The 26,090-nt window shown below is 41.1% G+C and overlaps 1 protein-coding gene across 1 annotated transcript; it reads left to right on the forward strand.

The window, feature by feature from the left end:
* The first annotated feature begins 457 nt into the window (after positions 1-457).
* Positions 458-25,469, forward strand: LOC135192954 (aldehyde dehydrogenase, cytosolic 2-like). Its single transcript, XM_064176340.1, has 10 exons — positions 458-569; positions 5,664-5,777; positions 8,627-8,729; positions 9,272-9,456; positions 12,281-12,420; positions 12,525-12,795; positions 19,431-19,580; positions 21,208-21,365; positions 22,957-23,031; positions 24,897-25,469. The coding sequence occupies exons 1-10, from the start codon at positions 459-461 to the stop codon at positions 24,967-24,969; spliced, it is 1,380 nt and encodes a 459-aa protein (XP_064032410.1). The 5' UTR covers position 458; the 3' UTR covers positions 24,970-25,469.
* Positions 25,470-26,090: the final 621 nt, after the last annotated feature.

The raw sequence follows: 26,090 nt of genomic DNA on the forward strand, positions 1-26,090 counted from the left end.
GAATACAGATCCCAAGAAGTCAGTTTGTTTCCACTTTCACTAAACTGACCACAATGGACAGCTGTTGGTGAATTCTCCAAGGAAGAGAGTAGTGCTTATATGTTATTACCTTGTCTTTCTCAGAAAACCTAGTTGATAATAAATGTGATAATTTAAAACAGCAAAAATCCCAATCATTGCTAATCCAGCAACTTTGTCTAGGGCTTTGTTAGAAGAGTGAAATGTAGCTTTTAACTAAAAGCTTTAATCCTCTGGACTCAGAATACAGCAAAATTGCTGTTTTTTAGTAATATGGTTTGCCAGTTACTTTTTTTAACAGTATCATCATTCTGGAAAGAGTTCAACCACTCAGTTGAGAATTTTCGCTATGATCACAGAAAATGCAAAGACATTTTGGCAAAGTGTCAGAAATAGGATACACTTTCTCATCTATTTTTCAGTGGAACTTCCCATTGATTATGTTCATCTGGAAGATCGCCCCTGTCCTTGCCTGTGGAAACACTGTAGTTGTTAAGCCAGCAGAACAAGCTCCACTGACTGCCCTACACATGGCATCTTTAATTATAGAGGTGAGTCAACAACAACAGAGTTTTTTTCTGTTCTCAGGAATGAAAGAGTATACTGCACCTGAAATGCCACAAAGGTAATATAAGCCAGGCTGTCCTCTGCAAGTACTTCTTATTGCATGTCTAGCCTTGTGCTATGGATCTTACCTTACAGTAAACCAGTGAAGCTAATCCAGGACAAAAGCATACATATCTTTCAGCCTCATCCATGCACACAAAAAGAAGCACAAATGCAATTAATAAACTCCATTCCTTGGCAAACATATTTGTGTTACGAAAGCACAGTGCATTTCAAAGTCAAAAGCAAACAAGAACTCAAGGGCAGAATACTTAAAAGTGGGTAGCAATGGCTCTATTATAATAACTATCACAAGAAAAGACCTGTTTGTACATCTAATTATTGTTTTTAATGGAACAAACTTTTTATCTGCCTGGGTTTACTGTTAAGAGGGAGCTGTGAAACTGAACTGGCGACTGCTGCCAGTCCTGTGAACTTTTTTCACACAGGAACTGGGAGAATGCATTTTGTGCTCTTTAACACAAGGCCTGTGGTAGTTTCTTTCCTTTTTCCAAAGTTATGCAGACTATTATGTGCAGACCAGCAAACACCTAAAGAACAATTAAATAGCTTAGCTATCTTTCTTTAGAATAAAATACATAAATGTAATCTAAAATGTTTGAAGAGTCAGTAATCCCCAGCACAGTCATCTTACAGTGTTAATGAAAATTATTTGATATATTTTATTGTTCTACTTCAAAACAATGATCCAGCAGAGGGTACCAACTTGTTGTGCATTAACATCTCACAGAAACTAAATGGCTATAAGGGAGGAGCCACATCTTGCTGTTACTGGGTCACATGGTAAATGCTATTAGCTAATGTTGTGTCATGGAGGGGTTATCTCTATTCCTCCCCTGTTAGGGGGAGGTGAGAAATTAATTTGAGGAGGTTTTGATTTTTTATAAAATTATTTATTAAAATTAATATTTACAAATTTACACCACTGCTGTGGAGAGGAGTTTGTCTGGGTTTTGGGGAAGGAAAAGCGAGGCCGAATTTGAAATAATTTAAATGATTTATTATTATAAACACTAGGAATCCCCTTCCCCAAACTTATTTATAACTATCCCATGTAAGTCCTTTATATGCGGTTGCGAATTAAATTACAGAATGACTATGTATAAGAAATCAGGAATTTAGCAACAGTTTGAAAGAATTTAGGAAGAGAGTCTGTGGCTTGAGAGAGTTCCACTGGAGGGCTTTGAGAGATTATTCTGGCTTTAGATCAAGTTTTCTCAGTTACTCACTGTCCATATTCAGTTCTGAAAAGTTCTAAATATCGTGGATCAGGGCGCACTGTGCTTCCACAGGTCTGAGCCAAGCTGGGTGTTGGCTTCTGAAGGCTGGCAAGGATCAGAGCGCTGCTGAGTTGGCTGTAGCTTCGATGCTGCAGTGTGATCGGTGCGGATGCGAATGCCGTGCGAGTGCCGGGCTGTGCCGTGCATGTGTGTATGTGTGTGTGAGAGCGATTGGTGCGAGAGCAAGCAAGGAAGCTATTTTATTAGGATAATGAAGTCCTTTTATACTGTTTCAGAAGAGGTGTGTTAGCCAAACTTGGTCTGACATACGTGAACAATACAGATTGGTTCAAAGTTATAAGTAATTCACAATTGGCTAATTTTTACCAAAAACAACCTGTAGTACCACCCAGGGGTCAGCCCCCAGCAGATGTTTGTGGGTGCTCACAATGTCTGAGAACCAAGGTCTTTCTCCCAAAACAACGGCCCATGTTTACAGATTATGCCCCTCTGGGGGACAAATATTCTCACAGCCTGTAACGGCAGTTTAGTCAGTTACCAGGGCTGATGCCATGGGCTTTTGATTTCTCGATAGATGGTCTTTTGAGCCATAATATTGTATAAATGAGAGCTTTTCAAGAGGCCTCTTCAACCCTCCACGACAACCACCCCCAACCACTATGAAATCCGGTTCATTGAAAGTTTGTGAAAATAGCTTGGGATATTTATATTTACAGGGATTGATTATTAAGTGGAAATATCAAATTATTAACAATTATTGACAGAGAGAAAGATTTCTTAGGCTTAATGCCTCTTAACCACTCTAGTGTTTGCCCAGCAAGGGCTGTAACTATGTGTGTCCTTTAGGTAGAGATAATTTATACTACAAAGTTATTAAAGCTTACTTAGGTGTGATGCTCTTGAGTATTAATCATTAATCGCCCTCCCAGGAGTCTGTCTCAGCGTGTGCCCAGTAGTCGGGTCTTAAAGCTGGAGTCTGTCCTGGCTTGCAGGAACGATAAAGGTTTTCCCAGTCTTCCCAATCTCTGGGGTAAATAGAGTTTCTCTAACCTTCTCTCCTGGGGTGATCTCTGCCTCGGAGCTGCTGCTTCTGGAAGCCGTGTGTCCAGGAATGGTCAGCTGGCAGGATTCCAGGTGCAGGAGAAGGATTTGCCCTTGTAACCTCTGACACGGTCTGGTAGCTAGCAGGCTGCGTTTGCAGGTTTGCAGACCATCTGAAAAGGGGTCTGCTGGCTCTGGGTCTTTCCAGAGTTACAGGATAGCTGGCAAGCAATATCTATGCCGGGCAGGCAGGGTCTATGCCATGCTGCATGGAGATTTAACTCTGTAGATAAATCAAGATAGCTCTAGGCTAGGCAGGGGGTTCTCGGCTCCCCATATATGTATGGTGCAGGCATGAATGTGCTCTGCTTCTCAGAAGGCTCGCAGATAGCTTGACTGCGCCTTGTGATCAATGCACGAGGTCTGGGCCTCCGTAATGCTTGCAAGTGAGTGAGGCCTGATCCTGTGTCTAGGCCATGCAAGCAGGGTCAGGGCACCAGGGTGCTGCTGTGGGTCAGAGCTGAGTCTAAATGCTCTAAGCTTCTGAACTGGTAAACAGTCTGGACCATTCGAACAGACTGAACACGTGGTGCTGCTATGCACCCCTCTTTATAGGCTCTGGGGCTGAGATTCGTGGCTTGTTGGACATCTAAAATGACCAATCAGGTTGGCTGTAAGCCAAACCTTGCCCCAATAGGCAATAGAGACATGCCTGGACCCTCCCAATGGGGATTACCTGCCCGGCCCTCAGAGGCACATGGGCTAGGCGTGTATGTGTTACACAATTTGTTTGCTGTCTCATGGGTCTTGGCAGAAAAACATGTCCGGGCATGTAGAGGCATAGAAAAGCCTCAGTTTTGGGGCTGATGCCCCTCCACCACATGTTGTGGAAGAGGAATTGCTTGACAAGAAATAACAGAGATACTTAATTAATTTTTAACAGTAAGTATCAGAAAGTATAATTCACTGAAAAAGTGACTTTGCATGGAGAGTAACATAGTTCTGCTCCAAGTCTAATGAAATATTTATTCTAGTATTCTAATTTACTGAAAAGAGAGGTCATACACTTGCAACGGTTACAGACTGGAAACAACAGGTAGAATACATATTTAGTAAAAGGGAAGATGATTCTCATTTCACCCACTCAATTAGTGTTCAACTGGAAGAGAAGCTTAAGTACACCACAAATTTTAAACTACTTTGGTATGTTGTCTGGAGAATATTGTGGATCTTTTTACAAAGGGAAATATTTATTTTACCAAGTCCTTCAAGATTTATTGATTCAGATCTAATTGAGTTTTAATTTGCACACATATTGGCCAAATAGAGTTGCAAAACAAACTCCTGACAGTGATCAAAATCTCAGTAATCATTTCAGTATATACTTTAGACTTGTGAAGCTATGTCAAGGTCTAATTTAATTTTCCACTTCTCAAATATCTGCATTAAAAGGAAAAATAGTATAACTTTTGGTAATCCTCATTGTCCTTCTTAGTAGTGATCACAAGACTTCTTTGCTAATTTGTAGAGAATAGCTTCTAACTACAGATATGGAAAGCCCAAGAAAAAGTGGGAAGTGTGCATTATTTCAAATCAAAAAAGCAAACCAACAAACCACTTTTCTTCTTTTGCTGTATGGAACAAAATGCTAAAGAAGTAATCTCATTAGTTCTAAACTAAATATGAATCCAGAACATTAAATTAACATAAAAATCATTGATGTAATGTGTCTAAGCATGAACCTGTAAAACAACTGTTATTCAAACAGAAGTAATTGTCTGGTTTCCACAAGACAAGACAGGAAGTTTAAAAGTTATAGCTCACTAGATGAAGTTCACCATTTTCAAAATGAAAATGGAACCCTTTAATGCAATTTCAAATTCTTAATTAATGCTAAGAAATATTTATTTGAGTGATAATACAGAATATACATCTTGTTAGTCTTCTAATGCCATGTTTGCTCTGCAGTTGTCATTGAGATTCCGTAGCTGCATCATAAGCTGAGAGGAAATCTAGCTGCACTCCACTAATGCATGGGAGTTTGCTTGACAGGTTGTTGTAAGAAAGTAACATATTTTGTCTGGAACATAACTAATATGGATTTAGTGGGAAACAAAAATTTAGGTGCAGTTGCACTCCATCATCTTAAAGATATTTTCCAACTGTAATGATGCTATGATTCTATGATTTGGCTCACAGGAAAATATAAAATTTGTAAGATACAGACACTTTTCTCACATTTTGTAGCAAATCTGCCTTTTTTTTTGTTGTAAACTCCCATGTTGCACACTCTCTGCTTTCAACCCACCCAGAGGAAGACATAAAGACACTGAGTTTTAAGTACTATTTCCATCTTTTTTTAAAAGGGTCTCAGAGCAAGTCAGATAACTACTTAAATTCCACCGAGTGTGAGCAGAAGCAAATATGAAATTAAGCAATAATTTTCTTTACAATTCTGCCTGGTGGAGAGAAAGAAAAATAAATTTATTCCTTGGTAATGACACTGAAAAATAGCTAAAAGAAAACATTCCATAAAAAAAAAAAAAAAAAAAGAAAAGAAAAGAAGGAGCCACTTCAATAGCTTAAAAGACAGATGAGAGAAAGATGTAAAAATCATAAGTAAGTATATGACTGAGAAATGGTGGCTGGAGGACCTAAAAGAGAATTGAGATTGTATGACATGTTCTTCTAGTCATTATCCTTCCCCAGGTTGACAGAGTTCTCTCTTCAATTTAGGCAGGATTTCCACCTGGAGTTGTGAACATTGTGCCAGGCTTTGGACCCACTGCTGGAGCAGCAATTTCTCACCACATGGATGTAGATAAAGTAGCCTTCACAGGCTCAACACAGGTACTATAATGAAAGCAAGGAAATATAGCAGGAAGTGTGCTTCTCTAATTCCCAGTAGAGATTTAATGTCTAAATTCTTCTAGGTAATTGTTTTAACTTTTTTCTTTGTTTTGGCTGCTGCTTTGTTAAACAAAGTCTGTTTAATGATTTGTTGGTTATTATTAAATTCAAACATATTTAAAGCATGTTTATATTGCAGGAAAGCCCTTCAAAGAAAAGTATTTCATGAGATACAATATGTTCATGTAAGCCATGGCTATTGTAAGTCTTGTTCTTTAGAAACAAAACATTTTCATAACTCTTGGTTTGCTTCTTTTTTAGAGAATAGTTATTTTAAGAAACACACAAAACAAAAGAGGCTGTATTTTGTTCTTTTTAGTTTTAATAACAACAGGATGGTAGATGCCGCGGATGGGGATTCCCAGTACCTACGCCTATTTGGCAGAGGGGAGAAATTAATTAATGTGAGAGGATATTTATAAAAATATGTATTTATTAACTTCCAGTATTTCAATTCTCGCCACCCCCAACCACTGAACTTTAATATTAAAAGGATTCTTTACACTGTTATGAAGACATTCTGGGATATATATCTACAAAATTTTATTAATAACTAGCAAACATTCAAACTATTAACAGAGACAGAGTTTCCCTGTGGCTCAATGCTACCTGAGGTCTTATACTGTTTGCCTAGCAAAGCTGGACAAAACTACTCTCTGCTTTATGGCAGAGGTAATAGAAATTACAGAGGCATCTACTCACAATTTTTATCAATTATTAAGAACCCTCTGGGGCTGCGTCAGCCTGTTGCAAGTGTCCAATTCTTCAGGGTCTCTGCCTGTGGACCTTTTAAGGCTGGAATCCTCCAGCATCAGGGGAAATGGCAGACTGTGGCCTTACTGCTGCTGGATTCTGCTGGATGCTCTCTCCAGGGGTACGCAGGCAGGATCTCCAGGTGCAGAGGCAGGATTCCGTGCAGTCTGAGCATGGGTCCAATGCTTGCTCCTCAGGCCGATTGAATGCAGACAAGTGGGTCTGCTCCCGGCAACCCACAGCAATGTGCACACCAGGCACTCATACAAAGGCAGGCATAAAGCTGCAAAGAAGTACGCAGGCAGGCAGGCAGGCAAGCATGTGGAGGAGCCACAAGTAATGTGGAGAAGGCCCTGCATGTGAGCCCGTGCACCTCTATTTATCAAATGTGGGCCGAGAGTTAATGGTCTTATTGGCCACTCGAATGACCAATCAGGTTGGCAGTCAGCCGAACCCTACCACACTAGGGAAAACCCACAGACCTGGACTCCGAACATGGGAATCATGTGGGCCCAGCACCAGGCAGGCCCAAGCTGGGCGTGTGGGGACTTATACAATCAGGTGTCCCTTTGTTCTCGTTTACCCCTGGTACAGGCAGAGAGACATGTCCAGCCAGAGTAGGCATAAATTAGCCTGCTTTCAGGCCTACAGGCCCTACACAACAATAGAAATGTACTTTAGAAATTTTACTTCTGATTCTCAAATTGTGCTGGGGAAAGTATAGGCTGGATGTTAGGAGAAAGTTCTTCACAGAGAGAGTGATTTGCTGTTGGAATGGGCTCCCCATGGAGGTGGTGGAGGCACCGTCCCTGAAGGTGTTCAAGAAAAGACTGGATGAGGCAGTCTAGTTGACTGGATAGGTCTAGGGGATAGGTTGGACTAGATGATCTTTGAGGTCTCTTCCAGCCTGGTTGATTCTATGATTCCATGCACACACACATGTTGAGGTAATGACATTTTGGCATTTATATGATACTGATGATTATCTGCTGTCTTGGAAGTGTGTTTGAATATGTATATGTATCAGTTTAATAATTGATAGGAAGATCATGATATGATTGCAAAATTTTCAGTGCAGGCATAAACCAGCTTCGTATTTTAACACAGTACATTGTATTATCTGCCTGTATGCATGCTATATGGAAATGTTGCCAAGTGGCTTCTTAACTTAGATGTGTGTTCCAAAGATAGCATTGCCTCACATCAAAAATCTGTACACGTTGACTGCTAGATGATGTTTACTTAGAGAAACTTTAAAGTAATGGGAAAACAACCCAAAACTCTGACATCTGAGAAATATTCCACCGATGTTCTATGGGCAGTAACAACTGAAATTCCTCATGTTCCAAAGCAGTGTTTATGGGCTTTGCTGCATTCATCTTCTGACAGTGTAATTTTGGAGTAAGAAGTGAAGGCAAGTCGTCTGGCAGACAGAGCAATCTACCTCAGGATTATCCCATATGAACAGTTATAGACCAAGACCACAAGGGCCTGCTAGCACATTTTCCCATCGCACCTTTCCCAGGACAATTCATATTAGCTTGTTCCTTTAATTTCCCTGTCAATGGAATGAAGCAGGGTGAAAGTCCTACCTTTCAGTTTCCTCTTCTTTCTTCAAAGGGAGTAACTAGAATTAGGAATAGTTGACCATTCAGGCAGCATAGACTTCTACTTTTTCTCTCATACACTTTGTGCATGAGGGGGCTTTCTTGTGTACCAATCAGAGGAATTTCAATCCAATGGAAGTAACTGGCAGAGTGGAAGTCAGTGCCTACTTTATATTAGATAGCAGGAGGTGAGTGGTGGTAACCTAAAATAAGTACCAATCGTCTCTGAAAGCTTGCATATCTCCACCAGGAAACTCTCTAGAAAGCATTCTTGTTTCATAGGCTGAATGTTACATGCACCCTGAATCTTTTTTTTTTTTTTTTTTTCATTTCTATAATTACTGGGATAGTGAACTGTGAATTCTTTTAATTTGTGAGAAACTTAAAAAGTGTTATTGAAGGCATAACAAATTCTGCCTAACTTTTTAGGTTGGCAAGCTGATTAAAGAAGCAGCAGGGAAAAGCAATCTGAAGAGAGTTACACTGGAACTTGGAGGAAAAAGTCCTAACATTATATTCGCGGACGCAGACTGTTAGTAGCATTTCTATTATATGAGCACACCACACTACTTATGGAAGTCTTTCCTCTGTCAGCAAATTATTTGTACTTATTTAATGAGGCAGTATTTTTTTCATGTTTTCTGGTCAAGTCATAGTTGCAAATCAGATTGGCAATGAAATACTGATGGCTTTGAATGTATATGAATCACCGGTTATCTATCTTAACGGTAGTTTAGAACCAGGAAGATAGAACTAAAGTAAGTAGATGGTTCTCACATAGGTTTATTAACTTTCTATCTGAACACTCCTCTTGGTGTTGCTAATAGGGCAAATAACATTGAATCTACATTTCACATAGAATAGCTGAATGTGTGTTTGTCTAGGTATACTATGCTACTCTTCGTAAGAGCAGATTTGGACATAAGTCGATGATAGAATATCTGTGGGTTCAAGGACCAGAAAAATAAAAATAGTGTTAAAAAGAGAAATTAGATAGAATGACAAATGTTTGTGAACAATTTATGATATCACTATTGAAGTTTATGATCTGATGAGCTCTGTATTCTTTTGCAGTGGATGCTTCCGTGGAATTTGCACATATCGGTCTGTTCTACCACCAGGGACAATGTTGCACAGCAGGATCTAGGATTTTTGTGGGAGAGCCTATTTATGATGAGTTTGTTTGCAGAAGTGTTGAAAGAGTGAAAAGGTATACTCTTGGGAATCCTCTGCTGCCTGGTGTACAGCAAGGCCCCCAGGTAAGTATTTCATTTCTGGTATAATTATAACACAGTCTAATATACTTCTAAACCTACTGTTGTATCAGATTCAAGGCTAAGTATAGCTGTCTAGCTAAGTATAGCTGTCTAATGATTAACCTGGAAGATCAGGAGGAAGAATCATAGAACCAGTCAGGGTTGGAAGGGACCACAAGGATTATCTAGTTCCACTCCTTCTGCCATGGGCAGGGACACCCTACCGTAGAGCAGGCTGGCCAGAGCCCCATGAAGCCTGGCACCTAGGTCAGGTTGAGGCCGCAATCCAGGGATGGGGCCTCAACCACCTCTCTGGGCAACCCATTCCAGGCTCTCACCGTTTTCATGCTGAAGACCTTTCTCCTCACGTCCAGCCTGAACTTACCCATCTCCAGCTTTGCTCCATTCCCCCTAGTCCTGTCACTCCCTGAATCTGTCGGGGTGCAGAGGCTGGTGAGAGGTGAGATCAAGGCCAAGGCACTGAAGAGTCGACTCAGCAGCTTGCTATGCATCAGTACAATTTTATTAGGGTAGTGCAGTGTCTTATATAGTGCTCAGAGGAGGTGTATCCAGCCAGCCTGGCACTGGCACATGTGGACAGTACAGATTGGCCCTAAGCCACATGCAGGGCACAGATAGGTTTACCCTGTGCCAAACAACCTGTGGTTCCCACCCCAGGGGGCTGGCAGGGTCAGGCCCCTGGAGCTGTGTCCGCCCCAGGGGCCAGAAGGGTCCAGCCCTCTGCAGGTGTGCATGGGTTGCTCACTTGACGGCAGCCTAGCTTCCTTGAGCCAGCAAGCTCAAGGACATCTCCCTCATGTTTACAGCTCATGCCCTGCTGCGGGAGAAATTCTCCCACAATACCCCCTTCTTTTTCTTTTGAGCAACCCACGCCTGAACTTATATAGGCTGAGTTTGATATAGGTATGAATGATACAAGTGCAAATCAATAATGCTAAAGTTAAGAGAATGCATCCATTAAGAGCCTTTTTGCTAGTGGCAATAGTCTGGCAAACTGACCACCCAAGCTCAGCTAACAATCCCAAAAGCTATTTCTGCAAGCGACAGTAAGTCAAACATTCAAAAACCCAAAAGTCCAGACAAACATCACAGTCACAGGAGAGTGCAGGTGTGCCACATCTTTGTTGGTTCAGTGTGGCAGCTGATGTTGCAGAGTTGCAGATGTATCAGCTGTCCAATATTTCTCCTCAGACTCCCATAGTTCTGGATTCACTCTGTAGTTCTCAGAAATCTCGACGTTCTCATCACACTTCTTAGCTATTAGTTACATCTGTCCATTGTGCTTTAAGAACTTCTAGCCTCTAAATACAGTACAAAGATATGCCTTAGATGTTGCTTTCAGGCTATTCTATTAGGCTTTTCCCCACAGTTCTTAATTTGCTTTAAGAATTTAGGGCAGTGTTTTTTATCCCTTGCAGGGCCCTTGCAAGAGACAAAAGTCACATTGCCATCTTGTGCCAATTTGAGTGGGCTTTGGCCTTCACAAAAAGAAGCTAAACTGAATCTATTCCATTAAACCACAATCACTGAAACTCATGAAAATATTCAAATTTGTTAACCATGATCAAAACCTTATCATCCAGACACACATAGCCATCATTTCAATACTCCTTTCAAGATCTTGTCACAATTCTGCCATCTGAGCAGGATTTCTACTCACTTTTCCCCTTTCTTTTTTTTTTTATTATCCCAGTGCTACCCAGATATACAGAAAAAAAAAACCAAAACCAGAACATCCCATGATATAAAAATCCCATAATTGTCATATTACAAACTCTTAGCCTTAGCTATATTATTTTAGCAGCTTAAAGGTCTAGGAAATGGAGGGAAATAGGAGAAAAAAGGCAAAGAAAATTCAAGAAGTGTGGTACCACAGCGAAGTTAGAATCAGAACAGAGGGGAAAATAAGATCTTCCTAGAAATTCTGATACAATTAGTTGACGTCAATACTCATAGGTAGCAAGATACGAAAATGCGAGTCTTTCACTTTAAGAATCAAGTCGCCCAAGCTCCACACAGGGGAGGGAGGCGGGGGAGGAGGAGGGCCAGAGGGGGGTGTCTCGCAGAGCTGCCGCTGGGCAGAGGCAGGGGAAGGGGGAAGGGGGAGGAGGAGGGAGAGGGGGGTGTGTCTCGTGACCCACGGAGTCGGTGCCATTTTTGAACTTTCCAAGCCGGGATGGGAAAGGGACTCCGCTGAACTCCGCATCTGGAGGGAGAGGGCTCTGCCGGCAGCGTGACTCAGAAAGCTGGGGGAACGCGGGGGCTCTCTGGCGTGGTTGCTTCTGCCGTGTGTCCTTTCTCTCTGTGCTTTCGTGCCTTTGTCCCTTCATCAACGTGGTGTTACCGGTTAAAAAGTGAAAGTCTCTGTCCTGCATCACATGCTGTCTTTGGCGGGGACGTGGTGGGGGGGGGGCTGCATTCCAGACAATCGAACGTGGAAGGAAAGTGCCGCAGCGGCTGGCAGATTCGACACGGTACTGACGACTGCAAGCAGCCAATTTGCACGACAGTCCCAAAAAACTTTTACAAGCTGAAAAGCTTTCACAGCTTGCCACCACTGGGCAGTTATCGGCAATCGCCATAATGGGGTGGTGGGAGTGGCTACCGGTAGGCGCCATTACAGGTGCTGGTCGGGGGCGGTTCCCGGTGATGCACGGTCGCCATTCCACCGAAAGTGGGGGGGGTGGGGGGAGCTCCATTAAGCAGCAGGACTCCGAAAGTGGGGTGGCGGGGAGGGGGGGGGTGCAGCTTTGCGGCAACAGCTGCTCCCAGAAAGGATCCATCTATGCACAATCACCACTCCCAGGAATGCCCATCTGTATGGTCGTATTCGCCATCGCGGCAGCTGCCGTTACTGAATAATCCCTATATCTATAGGCGATTCCAAATTTCAGTAAATGCCCATATCTATGGTCGCGCCTGCCTTCGCAGGAACTATCCCCCATGGTTAGTACCGGGTTGCCCAAGAAAGAAGAGAAAAAAAAAAGGAATAAAATCGAGTTTCCCCACCAGGGGGTATGGTAGTGTCTGATCCTTTTCGTTTCTGCCAGCTCCTTACCGCGTGGAGGTGAAGCAATGTTTCAGCCCCTCATTGGGGCCCCAGCGGCCCAAGGGCTGGGCTTAGAGCTTTCTCGATCGCGGCCTATAGGCCTCTCGGTGGTCAGGATGCAGGCCTCAGTACCTAGTCGCAGCAATATGGTGGTTCAATCAGTGTTTTCGGGCGCCATCTGTCGGGGTCCGGAGGCTGGCGAGAGGCGAGATCAGGGCACTGAAGAGTCGACTCAGCAGCTTGCTATCACACAGTATCACAGTATTATCAGGGTTGGAAGAGACCTTGTAGATCAACAAGTCCAACCCTTTACCACAGAGCTCAAGGCTACACCATGGCACCAAGTGCCACATCCAATCTTGCCTTGAACAACATCAGGGATGGCGACTCCACCACCTCCCCGGGCAGCCCATTCCAGTGTCCAATGACCCTCTCAGTGAAGAACTTTCTTCTCACCTCGAGCCTAAATCTCCCCTGGCACAGCCTGAGGCTGGGTCCTCTCGTTCTGGTGCTGGCCACCTGAGAGAAGAGAGCAACCTCCTCCTGGCCACAACCACCCTTCAGGTAGTTGTAGACAGCAGTGAGGTCACCCCTGAGCCTCCTCTTCTCCAGGCTAAACAATCCCAGCTTCCTCAGCCTCTCGTCACCTTTCTCTGGACATGTTCCAGTATCTGACCCAGCCCCCCTGCCAGAAAAGGATCACCTAGAGCAGATCACACTGGGATGCATCCAGACAGTTCTTGAATATCTCCAGAGAAGGAGACTCCACAACCTCCCTGGGTAGCTCATTCCAGTGCTCTGTCACTGTTGAGGAGGCAGGGAATTAATGCCTCCGAGACAGGAATTTATATAAAAATAGAGTTATTTTATTTTCCTGAAAACCTGCCCCCAAAACTATATACAGAGATTAATTTAGTTTCAATTACCAGATTCAGTTCGTTTGAGAAGATGTACAAGAATACCATAGATAATTTGACTATTTTGGAAGTCAGAGGTTGGAAAAGGCTTGTCGAGCTGTTAAATATTGTCGTTTCCCAGTAAATAATAAAGCTGAGCCAAAACAACTCACAGCCGGGCTGGCTGAAAAGGGTGGTCCAGCTGCTTGTCCTCTCAGGTTCTCTTTCAGAAGTCGCTGGAGGGTCGTTAAGACCTAATTGAACCTGCATAAAAAAAAAGGTGTGCTAATGGTGGGAAGATATCCTTCGGAGCAGAGCGCCAGGGGCTCCTGCTGCAGAATCTATCCAGGCTGGGGGGAGAACTCTTAGGCAGGCACGAACGCTTAGGCAGGCACGAACTCTAAGGTGGGAACCCCAAGAGCGGGAAGTCCCCCAATATTTATACCCTTCCTAGACAAAGAGCAGAGTTACCACTTCCTAGGGGCGAAGACCACAGCCAATCCCCCAGCCAGATTCCAGCGTGGGCACTGCACGGGGCACCCCTCATGCTGGAAGGGCCCCTTGCTCACCTCCTTCATGCCTGCAGGGCAGGCGGGGGGAGACAGGTCTGTTCATGCCTTTTCCTCTCCCATTCAAACCACAGAGGGAGAGGAATTTAGGGGTATACAGGACTCCAGGACAGTCACCCTGACAGTGGAAAAAAATCTTCCTTAGGTTCATAGGGAACCTCCTATGCCTCAACTTCCACCCATTGTCCCTTGTCCTGTCACTGGGCATCACCAAGTAGAGGCTGGTACTCACCCCTTACATATTTATAAACATGAATGAGGTCACCCTCAAAAGGAGGAGTAATTAATGCAAGATAACATTTTTCCAAAATGAATATTGTTTGTTAATTTTGATATTCAGAGCTCTTGGCACCCCCAACTGCTACTTTTAATAACAATCTGTTCTTCTCACAGTCGTGGAGACTTTATACAGATAATAACATAGAATCTTGAAAAAACTTGAAAAAATACGTGAACATGAATTGAACTGGAAGATTCTTGCAGACAAATACCAGTTGTGGTCAATATACTGCTTGTCCACTAGATGAACTGGGGAAGCGCCTTTCTGCTTATGGCAGAAGGCAATGGTGAATTACAAGAGGCTTTAAGTATTTCCTCACAAAATATTATTTTCCAACTTACGGGGCTAGCTATAGCTTAAACAGTACCCAAATGCTCTCAGGGAATAGTGTGACTTGTCAGCCACTGAGACTTCTGATTCTTCACAGGCTTCACGGAGTGCTGGGAAAGGAGGCAGGCAATCTCTGACCTTTTATCCTGGCTCTTCTGGATGATCTGTGTATCTCCAGGACTCCCCATCTTGGCAGGAGACTTTCATATGTAGGCAGGATTTCTTGGAATGCACAGTCTTAAGACAATGTCATGCTGGCTTTGCAGGCCAATTGTGTGGAAGCATTTAGAACCTGTTCCTGGTAAACTTGAGGCAGTGGAGTTTCCAGGTAATTCAGGATGCCCTGAGACAGTAAGCAATAGCAGCAGGCAACAGCAGACATGAATACGAATACAATGGCAGAGTATACTGAGTTATCTGTTCAACTCTTTTATCCACACAGACTGAGAATAATGGGCCTTTGGACACAGAATAGCTAATCAGAATGCCAGTTAGCTAACCTTGACTATGTTAGGTGAAGCCATAGGCTTGCTTTACCCAAATTTGGGAAAAGCGTAGGCCTTGCACAAGGCAGGCACAAGCTAAGTGTGTGACCTTGTTTACCACAGGATATAAACAAGTCTGGGCAGGCCAGAGTTCTTAGACTTAGTGGCTTCAGGTTCTTAGCCTCTTTCCTGTGGTTGTTTTTCACAAAACAGAAGACCCCTTCTAATATACCCCAGAATGACCTTGACCTTCCTTGCTACAAGAGCACACTGCTGGCTTGTGACCATCCTTCCATCCACCAGAACTCCGAAGTCCTTCTCTCCCTTCACTGCTCTCCAGCACATCAATTCCCAACCCTATACTGATACATGGGATTGTTATTGTTCTTTCCCAGGTGCACGACTCTACACTTGCCCCTGTTGAACTTCATTAGATTTCTCCCTGCCCAACTCTCCAGCCTAAGTCTCTCTGAATGGCAGCACAAATCTCCAGTGTGTCAGCCACTCCACCCAGCTTGGCTTCATCAGTGAACTTACTGACAGTGCACTCCATGCCCTCATCCAGGTCATTAATGAATATGTTGAATAATACTGCTCCCAGTACCAACCCCTGAGGAACTCCACTGTTTACAGGCCTCCAGCTAGACTCTGTCCCACTGACTACAACTCTCTTGACTTCTTTCCTTTAACCAGTTCTCAGTCCACCTCATTACTCCATCACCCAGACTACACCTCCTCAGTTTAACTATGAGGATGCTGTGGGAGACAGTGTCAGATGCTTTACTGAAATCAAGGCAAAGCACATCCACTGCTCTTCCATCATCTATCCACTTGGTAATATACTCACAGAAAGTTATCAGGTTGGTCAAATATGACTTCTCCTTTGTAAAACCATGCCGACTGCTCCCACTGACCTTTTTGCCCAATACAACAGCTGTAAAATGCAACTATGTTCACTCATGTCAGAGATTGCTAGCATTATATTCAAGCAGTGTAATTGTGAGTAACTTGAGGAAATAAGACTTAATAGTATCTTTTTTTCTTTTTCAAGTTTCCTTATTCTGCTCTTAGTTTTAGAATATTACACAATTATAGTGGATCATTTTGTGCCTTTTTCTTCCTTATGCTAAAAGACTTATGGCAACAGCTTTGCTATTACATGAATGTCATACTGTGGCTTTAAAAAGCAGCTAGTACACTACTGTGCATTCAGTGGATCATATTAGAACATCGTCTTACTTAGTTTCTGTCTATCTGCTTGTACTACATGATACATGCTTTCTTGGCAGAGGTACTATGCACATATTTGGCTGTTGCAGAATAATGGAACTCTGTCTCCTGTACTTGCTTTGTCTTAACAAAGCAATACCCTACACATTTTACATGCTATAGTATTCTTCATTTGTTAGCACAGCTATGAAATCAAAGACACTAAATAAATCAGAAAACTACATTCCAGTCTACGCAAGCTTTGGAAAATTTGAGAGTATTTTGGCATGCTGAAATATGTCATGCTAATATGTTAATAAGTTTCAATGAATAAATTTAAATGGAAGAGACAAGGAGATTGAAACAAGTAAATGTCAGGTGTTTGGTGTAGAGCTACTACAAAACTAACAGCAATTGACTCCTGTTATTGTGGCTCTACTGAGTTTGAACTTTATGATAACAGGTTAAATGAGAGATGAAAGGAAACATTCACTTAAATGGAAACAAAATAAAGAAGGCTAAACAAATAAATAAAAAAAAAACAAACATTGCTGAAAACATTTGAAAGAGCATGAGGATTCCATTCTCTTCTCGTCTCATCATTTGCATTTCTTGACCTCTCTTTCACACAGTTTAGCAAAGTTCCTTCTGTAGAACTGCTGTTGATTCCATTGAATGGAAAATCACCACCATGTGTTTTATGTGCATTTCTTTTGTGATAATAATTACATTAAATATTTCTGTCTTCACATTCCCTGTTGTTTGACTAATCCTCTTGTCACAACACCACCCTGAAAGTCATGTTTGTCCTTCAGTTCACAAGCCCTATGGGGCAGCAGCTGCCTCAGGCAGCAAGTTTGGGTAACACTGCACAGCAGGCACCAAAGAGGAACCAAAGACAATTAGAATGCAAAAGATCCTATAAGTGCTAATGTATGCATTAGTAGGAAAATGATTATTATAAAAATAACAACAAATGAATGACTGACATCAATGTGAGGTGTATCATCTAAACCTTGTCATCTCTTCAAGATGTTTATGCAAACCCGGGTGTTGCAGAGGGGGATTCTCAGTACCTACGCCTATTTGGCAGAGGTGAGAAATTAATTGGGGTGATATAATTTTTATATAAAAATATATATTTGTTAAATTCAATATTCTGAAGTCTCACACACACACACACACACACACACACACAAATACTGTATTAATGTTCAGTACACGGTTATGAAAACAATTTAGGATAAAATATGTGCAGGAACTTGTTTATTAACTAGCAAACATTCAAACTATAAACAGGGAGAGGAGTTTTCCCCACAGCTTATTGCAGTTTGGGATTTTTATGTTATTTGCCCAGAAGAGTGGGCTGGAACTCTTTCTGCTCTACGGCAGAGGCAACAGATATTACAGAGGTATTGAAGCTTTTATTCACAACTCTTACTAATTATTATCACAGCATCACAGCATCACAGTATACTGTGATATTATTAATCACCCTCCGGGGCTTTGTCACAGCCTGTGCCTAGTGTCCAGACTTCAGGGGGTCTCTACCCGCGGACTTGGAGGCTGGAATCTTCCCGGCTTGAGGGGAAATGATAAGTCTTCCCAGTCTCTGGGGAAATATTGATTTTCTCTAACCTTTTCTCCTGGCGAGGGACGATCTTTGTCTTTGGTGCTGCTGGCTTCTTCTGGATGCTTTGTCCAGGGATTCTGAGCTTGGCAGGATATCAGGAGCAGAAGAATATTGTGCTGTCTCTGGCATGGTCCTTCATGGTTTCAGGCCATGTGTGCAGACAATCCAGAGTCTGCTTCCTGTTTATCTCAGCGGCAGTGGCTTTTGCCAGGCAACGGTAGGCAGCAGGCATGCAAAGTGTGTGTGGCTGCTAGGCGTCTGAGCTCCATAGGTAAATGCAGTGCAGGATCTGGTCCTGGTAGCAATAGCGTGCAGATGTGCACAGATGGCTTAGGAGGCTATTCGCTCCTTATATATATATATAGGCAGGCTTAAACGAGCTCTGCATCTAAGGTACGCAGGCAAGTAAGCTGTGAATGAGTCAAAGCATGAGGGTCTGAGCCTCTGAGCATCGGAGCTATGCAGTGACATCTGAGAGTGGGGTCCGAGTGGCTGAGCACTGCAAGTGAGGGTCAGAGCTGTGTCTGAGCCATGCAGGTGAGTCAGAGAAGCAGAGTGCTGCAATGCGGTTCGAGCTGAGCTGCGAGTAGGGTCAGAGCACGTTGTTTACCTGTGCACCCCTATTTATTGAATGTGGACTGAGATTAATGGCCTCTTTGGCCATTAGAATGACCAATCAGGTTGGTAGTCAGCCAAACCTTACCATAATACGTAGAAGCTCCTACCTGGACTTTCCCAAATATGGGGATCACATGGGTTTACCCCAGGCAGACATGAGCTGGGTGTGTGTGGCTTACACAACCTGTTTACAACCAGGAGTCCTGGCAGAAAAACATGTTCAGGCAAGGCAAGGCAAGGCATAAATGAGCCTCTTTTCGGGCCTACAGGCCCTCCATGACATCGGAGTAGCAGAAATTTTATGTCTTCAGCATGCAGTAAGGAAACTGTTTGACAGCAGGGTGACAAAGGGAGCACAGACAACTAAAAATTGCCTCCTTATAAATGTGTATCCCTAGAAATACTGTCTTTTATCACAATTTCAGCTGAATACCTGTTTGGTCTAATTCAGAATTTCGCACAAGCATTGAAAATATTGCTGTGTTCTGTGATCACAGTAAAACTTGCTGTGTAAACTGAAATGCAACCTTTGTATTACACAGGTAAGAGAAGAAGACATATTTTATTTTATTTTATTTTATTTTATTTTATTTTATTTTATTTTATTTTATTTTATTTTATTTTATTTTGTTTTATTTTATTTTATTTTATTTTATTTTATTTTATTAAGAAAACCAGGATATAAATGCCTCTGCAGCTGATTATGTCAAAATTTCTGTTTCTTATTTGCAAGAAAACCTGAAAAGTTTTGAGAAGTTAGTGGCAAGAATATTTGTGGGCCTATGCAGTTGTTCCACTTCAACATATACAAATTAACAGAGTTGAAAACTTGTAGCTTTTGGTTAATGAGTCGGAAGAACAATTGTTAGCAATGTGTGTTTTTTCAGTATCAAAAAATCCTGGAGCTAATTGAGAGTGGGAAAAAAGAAGGAGCCAAACTGGAATGTGGAGGAGGTCCTTGGGGAGACAAAGGTTACTTCATCCAGCCGACAGTTTTTTCTAATGTTACGGATGACATGCGCATTGCCAAAGAAGAGGTAAATAAATTCTTGGCAGTCTGTACTCTCACTGGAGATTATCTGTTTAAATGTCAGTACAAAATATCCATTTAGAAGGTCGAGTGCCTACACAGAATCACTCTATGCTGGTGGTGTTTAAAATGGTTTTCTTGGTTTCCAATGTCCATTTCACCAACTCAAAAGAGATGAGTGAGAGGAGTATAAGGTTAGTCTGCCATCAAAGACTCCACCTTAAGCTGGCAATAGATAAGAAATTTCAAGTTTCAGACTGATAACATCATCCTATACTGCCTATGTCTCACATATCCATCACAATAACATGTAATACAGAAACAAACCGTGAAGTTTGTCAACTTCTCTGGCTAAAGAGTCACTCAAGTTGGGAGTTGGATTTGATATGCACCAAGCAACTACTCTGTAATAAGAAAAAAAAGGCTATGTATGCTCTCATAGACATTTTGTTAGTGACAATTGCAGCAAAACTGAGTTTTGCCTCTACAAGGATATTTAACCTAGGTCAGTTTTCAGGTGTGTCCACACCATGCTCAAGGAGCGTTTGCTGACCCAGATAAAGTGACGGTGACAGTGACAGGGCATCAATGATCATTCTGCAAGGAATGGGAGCGAGTTAGAATGATGTAGCTGCTGTGCTACTGAGAAGAATCATTCCATAACCACAGCCTGCTGAACCCACTACTACACTCAACAAGAGCCAACATGCCAAGTAAAAATGAACACCAGAGATGCCAGAGTTAATTGTGACAGGCCATAAAACAGGCAAGAACTGTGTAATAAACGATCTGTATTGTTTCTGCAAGTCAGGGAGACAGGTAGAAAACTCCATAGTGGTATGTTTCATTCCAGATCTATTAGTTTACTCTGGATTTGCAGTGTAAGAGTTGCTGTTCTCACATTATTTTGACTGTATTGAATAGTGAAAGCCCAGAGAGACAAGGCAATTTAATGAACACACAAGTTCTAAAACTTACAGCTTGAACAGTGGGGGAACATTCAGTGGTTTTGTTTTGGTTTTTTTTTTTTCTATATAAATCAGTCCCTGTTGTTCTAGATAGAAACTGTCACTAAACACTATGCATAAAAATCAAATGGAAAGCTCATGATCTATTGTAGTGGGAATAATTAGATATGGTAGTGCCCCCTGCCCTACAGAGTCTTGGCACTGTATGGTGGATTTTGGTACCTCTGGCAGAGAACATAGAGTGGCAGTAATGAAAAAGCTGAACTTGAAAGACTATTAGAGGGAGCAGGATTCCACTTGGCATATAGCCTATGTCTGCAGCTACATGCAAAGGTAGAAGTCTAATGGAATGTTTAGGAAAAGTCAAATAGTTTTCTTAATTCTAAAACTGGAGCTTACCAGCTCATTTATAACCAATACAGATATGTAGCACACTGTGGCTCCATGCTAACTACCTTTGTGGTGGACCGCTTTTCATCTTCACATATTTGGTTTCATTGTTTATTTATTGGTTTATTAAGAATTTCAATCTAGGCTATCTTGATTTGCTGCATACTATAAAAATCTCGACTCTTGACTGAATGAGTTTGAATGAATTTAGGAGGAAGGTCATTCAACGGAAATAATTTTAAAAAATCTTTATGTGTTTATATTTATCTAACACAGATATTTGGACCTGTTCAGCAAATCATGAAGTTTAAAACTATAGATGAAGTTATCAAGAGGGCAAATAATACCACCTATGGCTTAGCAGCAGGAGTTTTTACCAAAGACATTGACAAAGCACTGACATTTGCAGCTGCACTTCGGGCTGGAACAGTCTGGTAAGTAATTGTGCTAGTTTGAAGCTAGCTAGAATGTTTTGGTGAGAAGAACTAGATCATAGGCTGTGAAAGGAAAACAGTGGTGATGTCTATTTCCCTCAGAGTTTCGCAAAGGAGTTTGGGAAGAAGAAATGAAAACATTAGATAAAACTCTTGCCATTTTTTCTCACTCCCGCTTGGGCTGCTGGCTGAGCAACATCTTACCCTCTAACCTCACCCTTCATTTGGACTAACCCACTTTTGCTTCTTAATCTCTGGCCGAGCTCTCAATTCTTCTTTGGGACTGGAGTAAGGTTGAGAGGGGCAGGGGTAAGGTGCAGGGGTGGTTGAGAGCCCCTCCTGGGGACTCAGGTTTCTGGGAGGGAAGTTGTGTTTCTGTATTGCCTTTTACCTTGTATATTTCTGTATATAACCGTATATACCACAAATATCTGCTTGTATATTGTACTAGCTGTAAATAAATAGCTTCATTTATATTCCCAGAGCCGACTGAGCCTAGTCTGGGTAATTTCTAAAGTGTGGGGGCATGGGGAACACCCAAACCATCACAGTAACGGCTTTTTAAGTCTTCCCTTCAGAACTTAAGGTGTCGATGGCATTACTTGTCAGTCTTTTTATCACTTCTTTGGGCAGTACACTTTTGTATTTCAACTCCTTGCCATCTTTGTACAGGCAGATGGCAACATCTCTCTTCCTCAATTCCATATTTAATGTGTTATTGAATAAATACTTCTTGTTAAGTCTTCACATCATTCTCCTGTAAACTTAGTCTGAAAAAGGAAAGGAGACATGAGGAAATACAGTAAGAGTGACAATTTCCTCTTCGTCCAGGGTCTGAGGATAGCCCAATACATAATTAATTTTCAGGAATATTTTTCTGTACTGTGTAAAGAAATCAATTCTCTGAAGTTATATGGCCATTAGTCTGGACAGAACTTCCACCTGTGATGTGAAAGATTCATAAAACATTGCTGAGAAAAGGAGGGAAACACAAGTAGGGGGTGACTGTTATAATTACAGGGACAACTATTTCCACCAATGGTAAAATAGAGGGGCAACATATATGGAGCTGAAATTACAAGATTAAAATGGGGATTATCTGATTTGACAATGTTGCAGGACAAAAAGAGCTTGTCATCTTGAGAGCAGGATGCACATTCTGCCAAAAGCCTTCATGCTACAAATTCACCCGTGAAATTTCTTCCTGGATTGTTACTGTATCTTTTGTTCTCAACCACGATACAGAATACGTTTTAATATTTTGTAGAATGAAACTGATCTTCCTAAGTATGCACTGAACCTGTCCTGAGTTTATCTATTTGAAGTGTATCTGCAGAAGACCTAACAGTTGACTAGTCTGGTTTGATAGTTGACACACCAGATAGAAGGGAATTTTACCAGGAGTCTCAGAGAAAGATAAGATTCTCAGTCTGCTTGAAGACCCTTAAAGATATCCTTGATCAAATATATTACTTAGATATAGTTTGTGAATATCACCACAGGGTTTTTACAGTTGACAGAAGACCTCTGATTTTTTCAGAAGTGAAAAGTGTTGTTTAAAACTGTGAAAGTAACTTTCCTGTTCTTATAGGGTTAATTGTTATAGTGCAGTATCTCCTCAGTGTCCTTTTGGAGGATTTAAGATGTCGGGAATCGGGCGAGAATTGTAAGTAAATATTTTTTTACATGTAAGTTCACAGGAACTGTATAATGAAAATGTGCAGCCCAGATTAAACAGTCATAAGAGGAATGCTTAGTCTGAGATTTTGTCAGAATAGTCTATATCATATTTAGAGGCCTCATGTTGTCAGAGACAATGTCAAGCAAAGTATTCCTCTTTAAAACAAGTAAGAAAATTACTCAAATGCACACTTTTCTAGAATTATGGGGTATAGTAACTTGCAGTCTACTGCAGGTTGTTCAAAATGGACCATTATGTTTATGGTTTACAGTTTTTGCATGTACATAAAAAGTGACATTTTCATTAAAGTATATGAATGTGCAGTTTGTAGAATCTCCTTTAAAACAGGCTTTTGAAAACAGGAGTTTTCAAAATCCTTGATTTAAACAGGTTTTCAATTTGAAAGGCCTGTGACAACAATGTTTTTACAGTACGTTCCAGCTTGGACAAAAGTTATGGCAAAAGTAGTCCTTTGTAGTCTTTGGACCTTTGTTCTTTTTCCAGATGAGAACTAGAGAAGTATACAGAAATGATAAGCTAATAGAATTCTTTCAAAATTCTAAGGCTTACTTCAATTTAAATTTGAGTCATGTTTTGTCTTAACCTGTATTCATCCTGATCTCATATTAGCAAGAGAACCAGGTAATGGGATACATTATGAAATGTTTCATATCACATATATAGCCAACACATTATGCTGAATTATGTCTTCTGGTTTGGTTTTTTTGGTTGTTCTTTTGAAAATTTGTTTGGTTTTGGTTATTGATGTTTGTTTGTTTGTTTGTTTTTCTGAGAAGGAAATCAAAACCAGTCCTTTGTTAAAAATGCCATAAAATTGTTTTTAAGGCAGTGAAAAAAAACTCAGAACATTTAAGTATTTTTCTTTTATTAAGTCAAATGTGTAGTACCTTAATAAATAATGTCAGTAAACATTTGTACAGATTAAGTGATTCAGAGCATAATTTTCTCTTATTTCATACTTTTTTGATTAAAAGGGCTAGGGTCATTCTGCTCCTGATGGCAAAGCTTCCATGTAAGTCAAAGGAAGCAGAATTATGCTGATGCTGAGATCTTCCAAAAATGTCAAAATGAAGGAAAACCAAACAGAACCAAACCAAAACACCCAAACAAACAAACAGAACCTCACAAAACCAAAGCAAACACAAACCCCACATCATAATAATTTAGACCATTACTATCAAGGACTGTTTTGCTTGTGCTGGGTGCCAAAAAATGGCCAATATCCATTCTTGATTACAGTCTTTTGCAGAAATATTTTGAGGATATGTTTTCAGGAAATAATAGGAAAACTGTAACAGACTCTCACAGAGACCAATATTATCTATAAAAGTGCATTTTGCAGGAGTTGAACTTTTGTGAGAAAGATTTTCTTAATGCGTGGTTAAAAATCACACAAAAACATTTCTATAAAGAGCAAGAAGGAAATTAGTACCAGGTGTATGTCTGACAAGCATATATTCTTTGATAGCAGAGATAACTCTTCAGAAGAAGGCCTTTGCTGATAACTTTTTTAGCATGTTTGTGAAGGCCTAACATGTCCTGTTTTTTTTTCACGGACACACAATTTAGAAAGGAAGCAAACTGATTAAATGCCATTCTTTTGCACAGAAATAAAATTGCTCTGTCTCCCACTTTTCTGAGGAGACAGTTGCAGTAACTTTTCAGAAGACTTCCAGCAACCATCCTGCTGCACATATGTCTTCTGAATACATCCTCTATGTTTGTTATACATCTGGCCAATTGCACTACAGCACCAAAAATACTATCCAGGGCATAACTCATATAGAAGGCATTAGCAGAAATATTGCTCTGCATTCTTTTTCATCTAGGGGAGAATATAGCCTTCATGAATACACAGAAGTTAAGACCGTCACAATCAAAATCCCACAGAAGAACTCATAATGCTCCTTGAGGTACAGAATGTAGCATCTTCAAGTGAATCTGTAATGGCTACCTGGATTCTGAAAAGTTTTACATCCAGAATTATTACACTTTTTTTCTTTCTGCTCATGTAAGACATACCTGCTTACAGTAACAATATAAAGTAGAAAATGTTAATATGATTAATTGAGAAAAGGAAACTTTGATGTCTAATGCATAACTAATTTTTAAGCAATTTTCAGTGGCATGTCTCTGTAGTGATAGAAGGATGTTACTTTTGCAACATATTCTACAGCTGTAGTTTGAATTTGCATGCTCTAAGTGTTACATAGCATGCTGTATTTGCATTTTCTTTCTTTATGGCCTTAGCAGAAGCACTTGTGAGTAATTAGGGGATACATACCTTTCTGTGTCTTTCAGAGGTAATAAACTCCTTCTAGATGTATTTCTTGTGCTACTGAATATGTTCATCATACCACATAAATGCAATCCCAATATCATTAAACAATATTAAAATTCAACCGAATATCTAGTATTTCTCATTTATTTTGTCTTTTCTCTTGTATTGATTTACCACTTGACATTATGTGGCACTGGTTTTATATCTTTAGAGAGACATGGGCTTTATGGAGACTTAAGTCCCTAATTCTTTGACAGTACTACCAATGGAAAAGTATAAGCAGAGAACACTTGACAATTTCCAAGGAGCCAGGATCTGGCTTTGTAGTGATAAGCATATAGAAAAGTTTAAACAGATAATAAGCACAAAATATTGAAAGAAAAGAGTAGAGGTGAAGAAAGATGATCTCCTTTGTGTGTTGTGTCTTCTCCATTTTTCCCAAACTTGTAAGCCCGCATATCACTTGCATGTCTTCCTCCCATCTCTTTCCTTCTCTAGTCCATTATTGACCTTCAGCATTGTTCCTCACTCTCTCTTTTTCTGTATAATTACTTACTCTTATACAGACCATCTGTAGATGTGTCACAAGCTGATACTAGCTTCTAAGGTCTCTTAGTCTGTGCAGCTTCAGTCTTTCGTAATTCTCTTCCAGCATAACTACTGACATCCTCCAACTGACATTCACTGTCAACAGCTGTGAGGTGTTGGGACAGTAGTCTACAGACACAAAGCTCAACAGTAT

The sequence above is a fragment of the Pogoniulus pusillus genome, chromosome Z, assembly GCF_015220805.1.
Source record: "Pogoniulus pusillus isolate bPogPus1 chromosome Z, bPogPus1.pri, whole genome shotgun sequence".
Lineage (NCBI taxonomy): Eukaryota > Metazoa > Chordata > Aves > Piciformes > Lybiidae > Pogoniulus > Pogoniulus pusillus.

What these genes read in the sequence shown, in the direction of transcription:
- LOC135192954 (XM_064176340.1), top strand. Translation starts at nt 459, where the DNA reads ATGTTCATCTGGAAGATCGCCCCTGTCCTTGCCTGTGGAAACACTGTA. An exon ending in TGGCATCTTTAATTATAGAG is followed by an intron (nt 570 to 5,663) that starts GTGAGTCAACAA and finishes TCTTCAATTTAG; the next exon opens with GCAGGATTTCCACCTGGAGT. An exon ending in AGTATCACAGTATTATCAGG is followed by an intron (nt 12,796 to 19,430) that starts GTTGGAAGAGAC and finishes GTGTTTTTTCAG; the next exon opens with TATCAAAAAATCCTGGAGCT.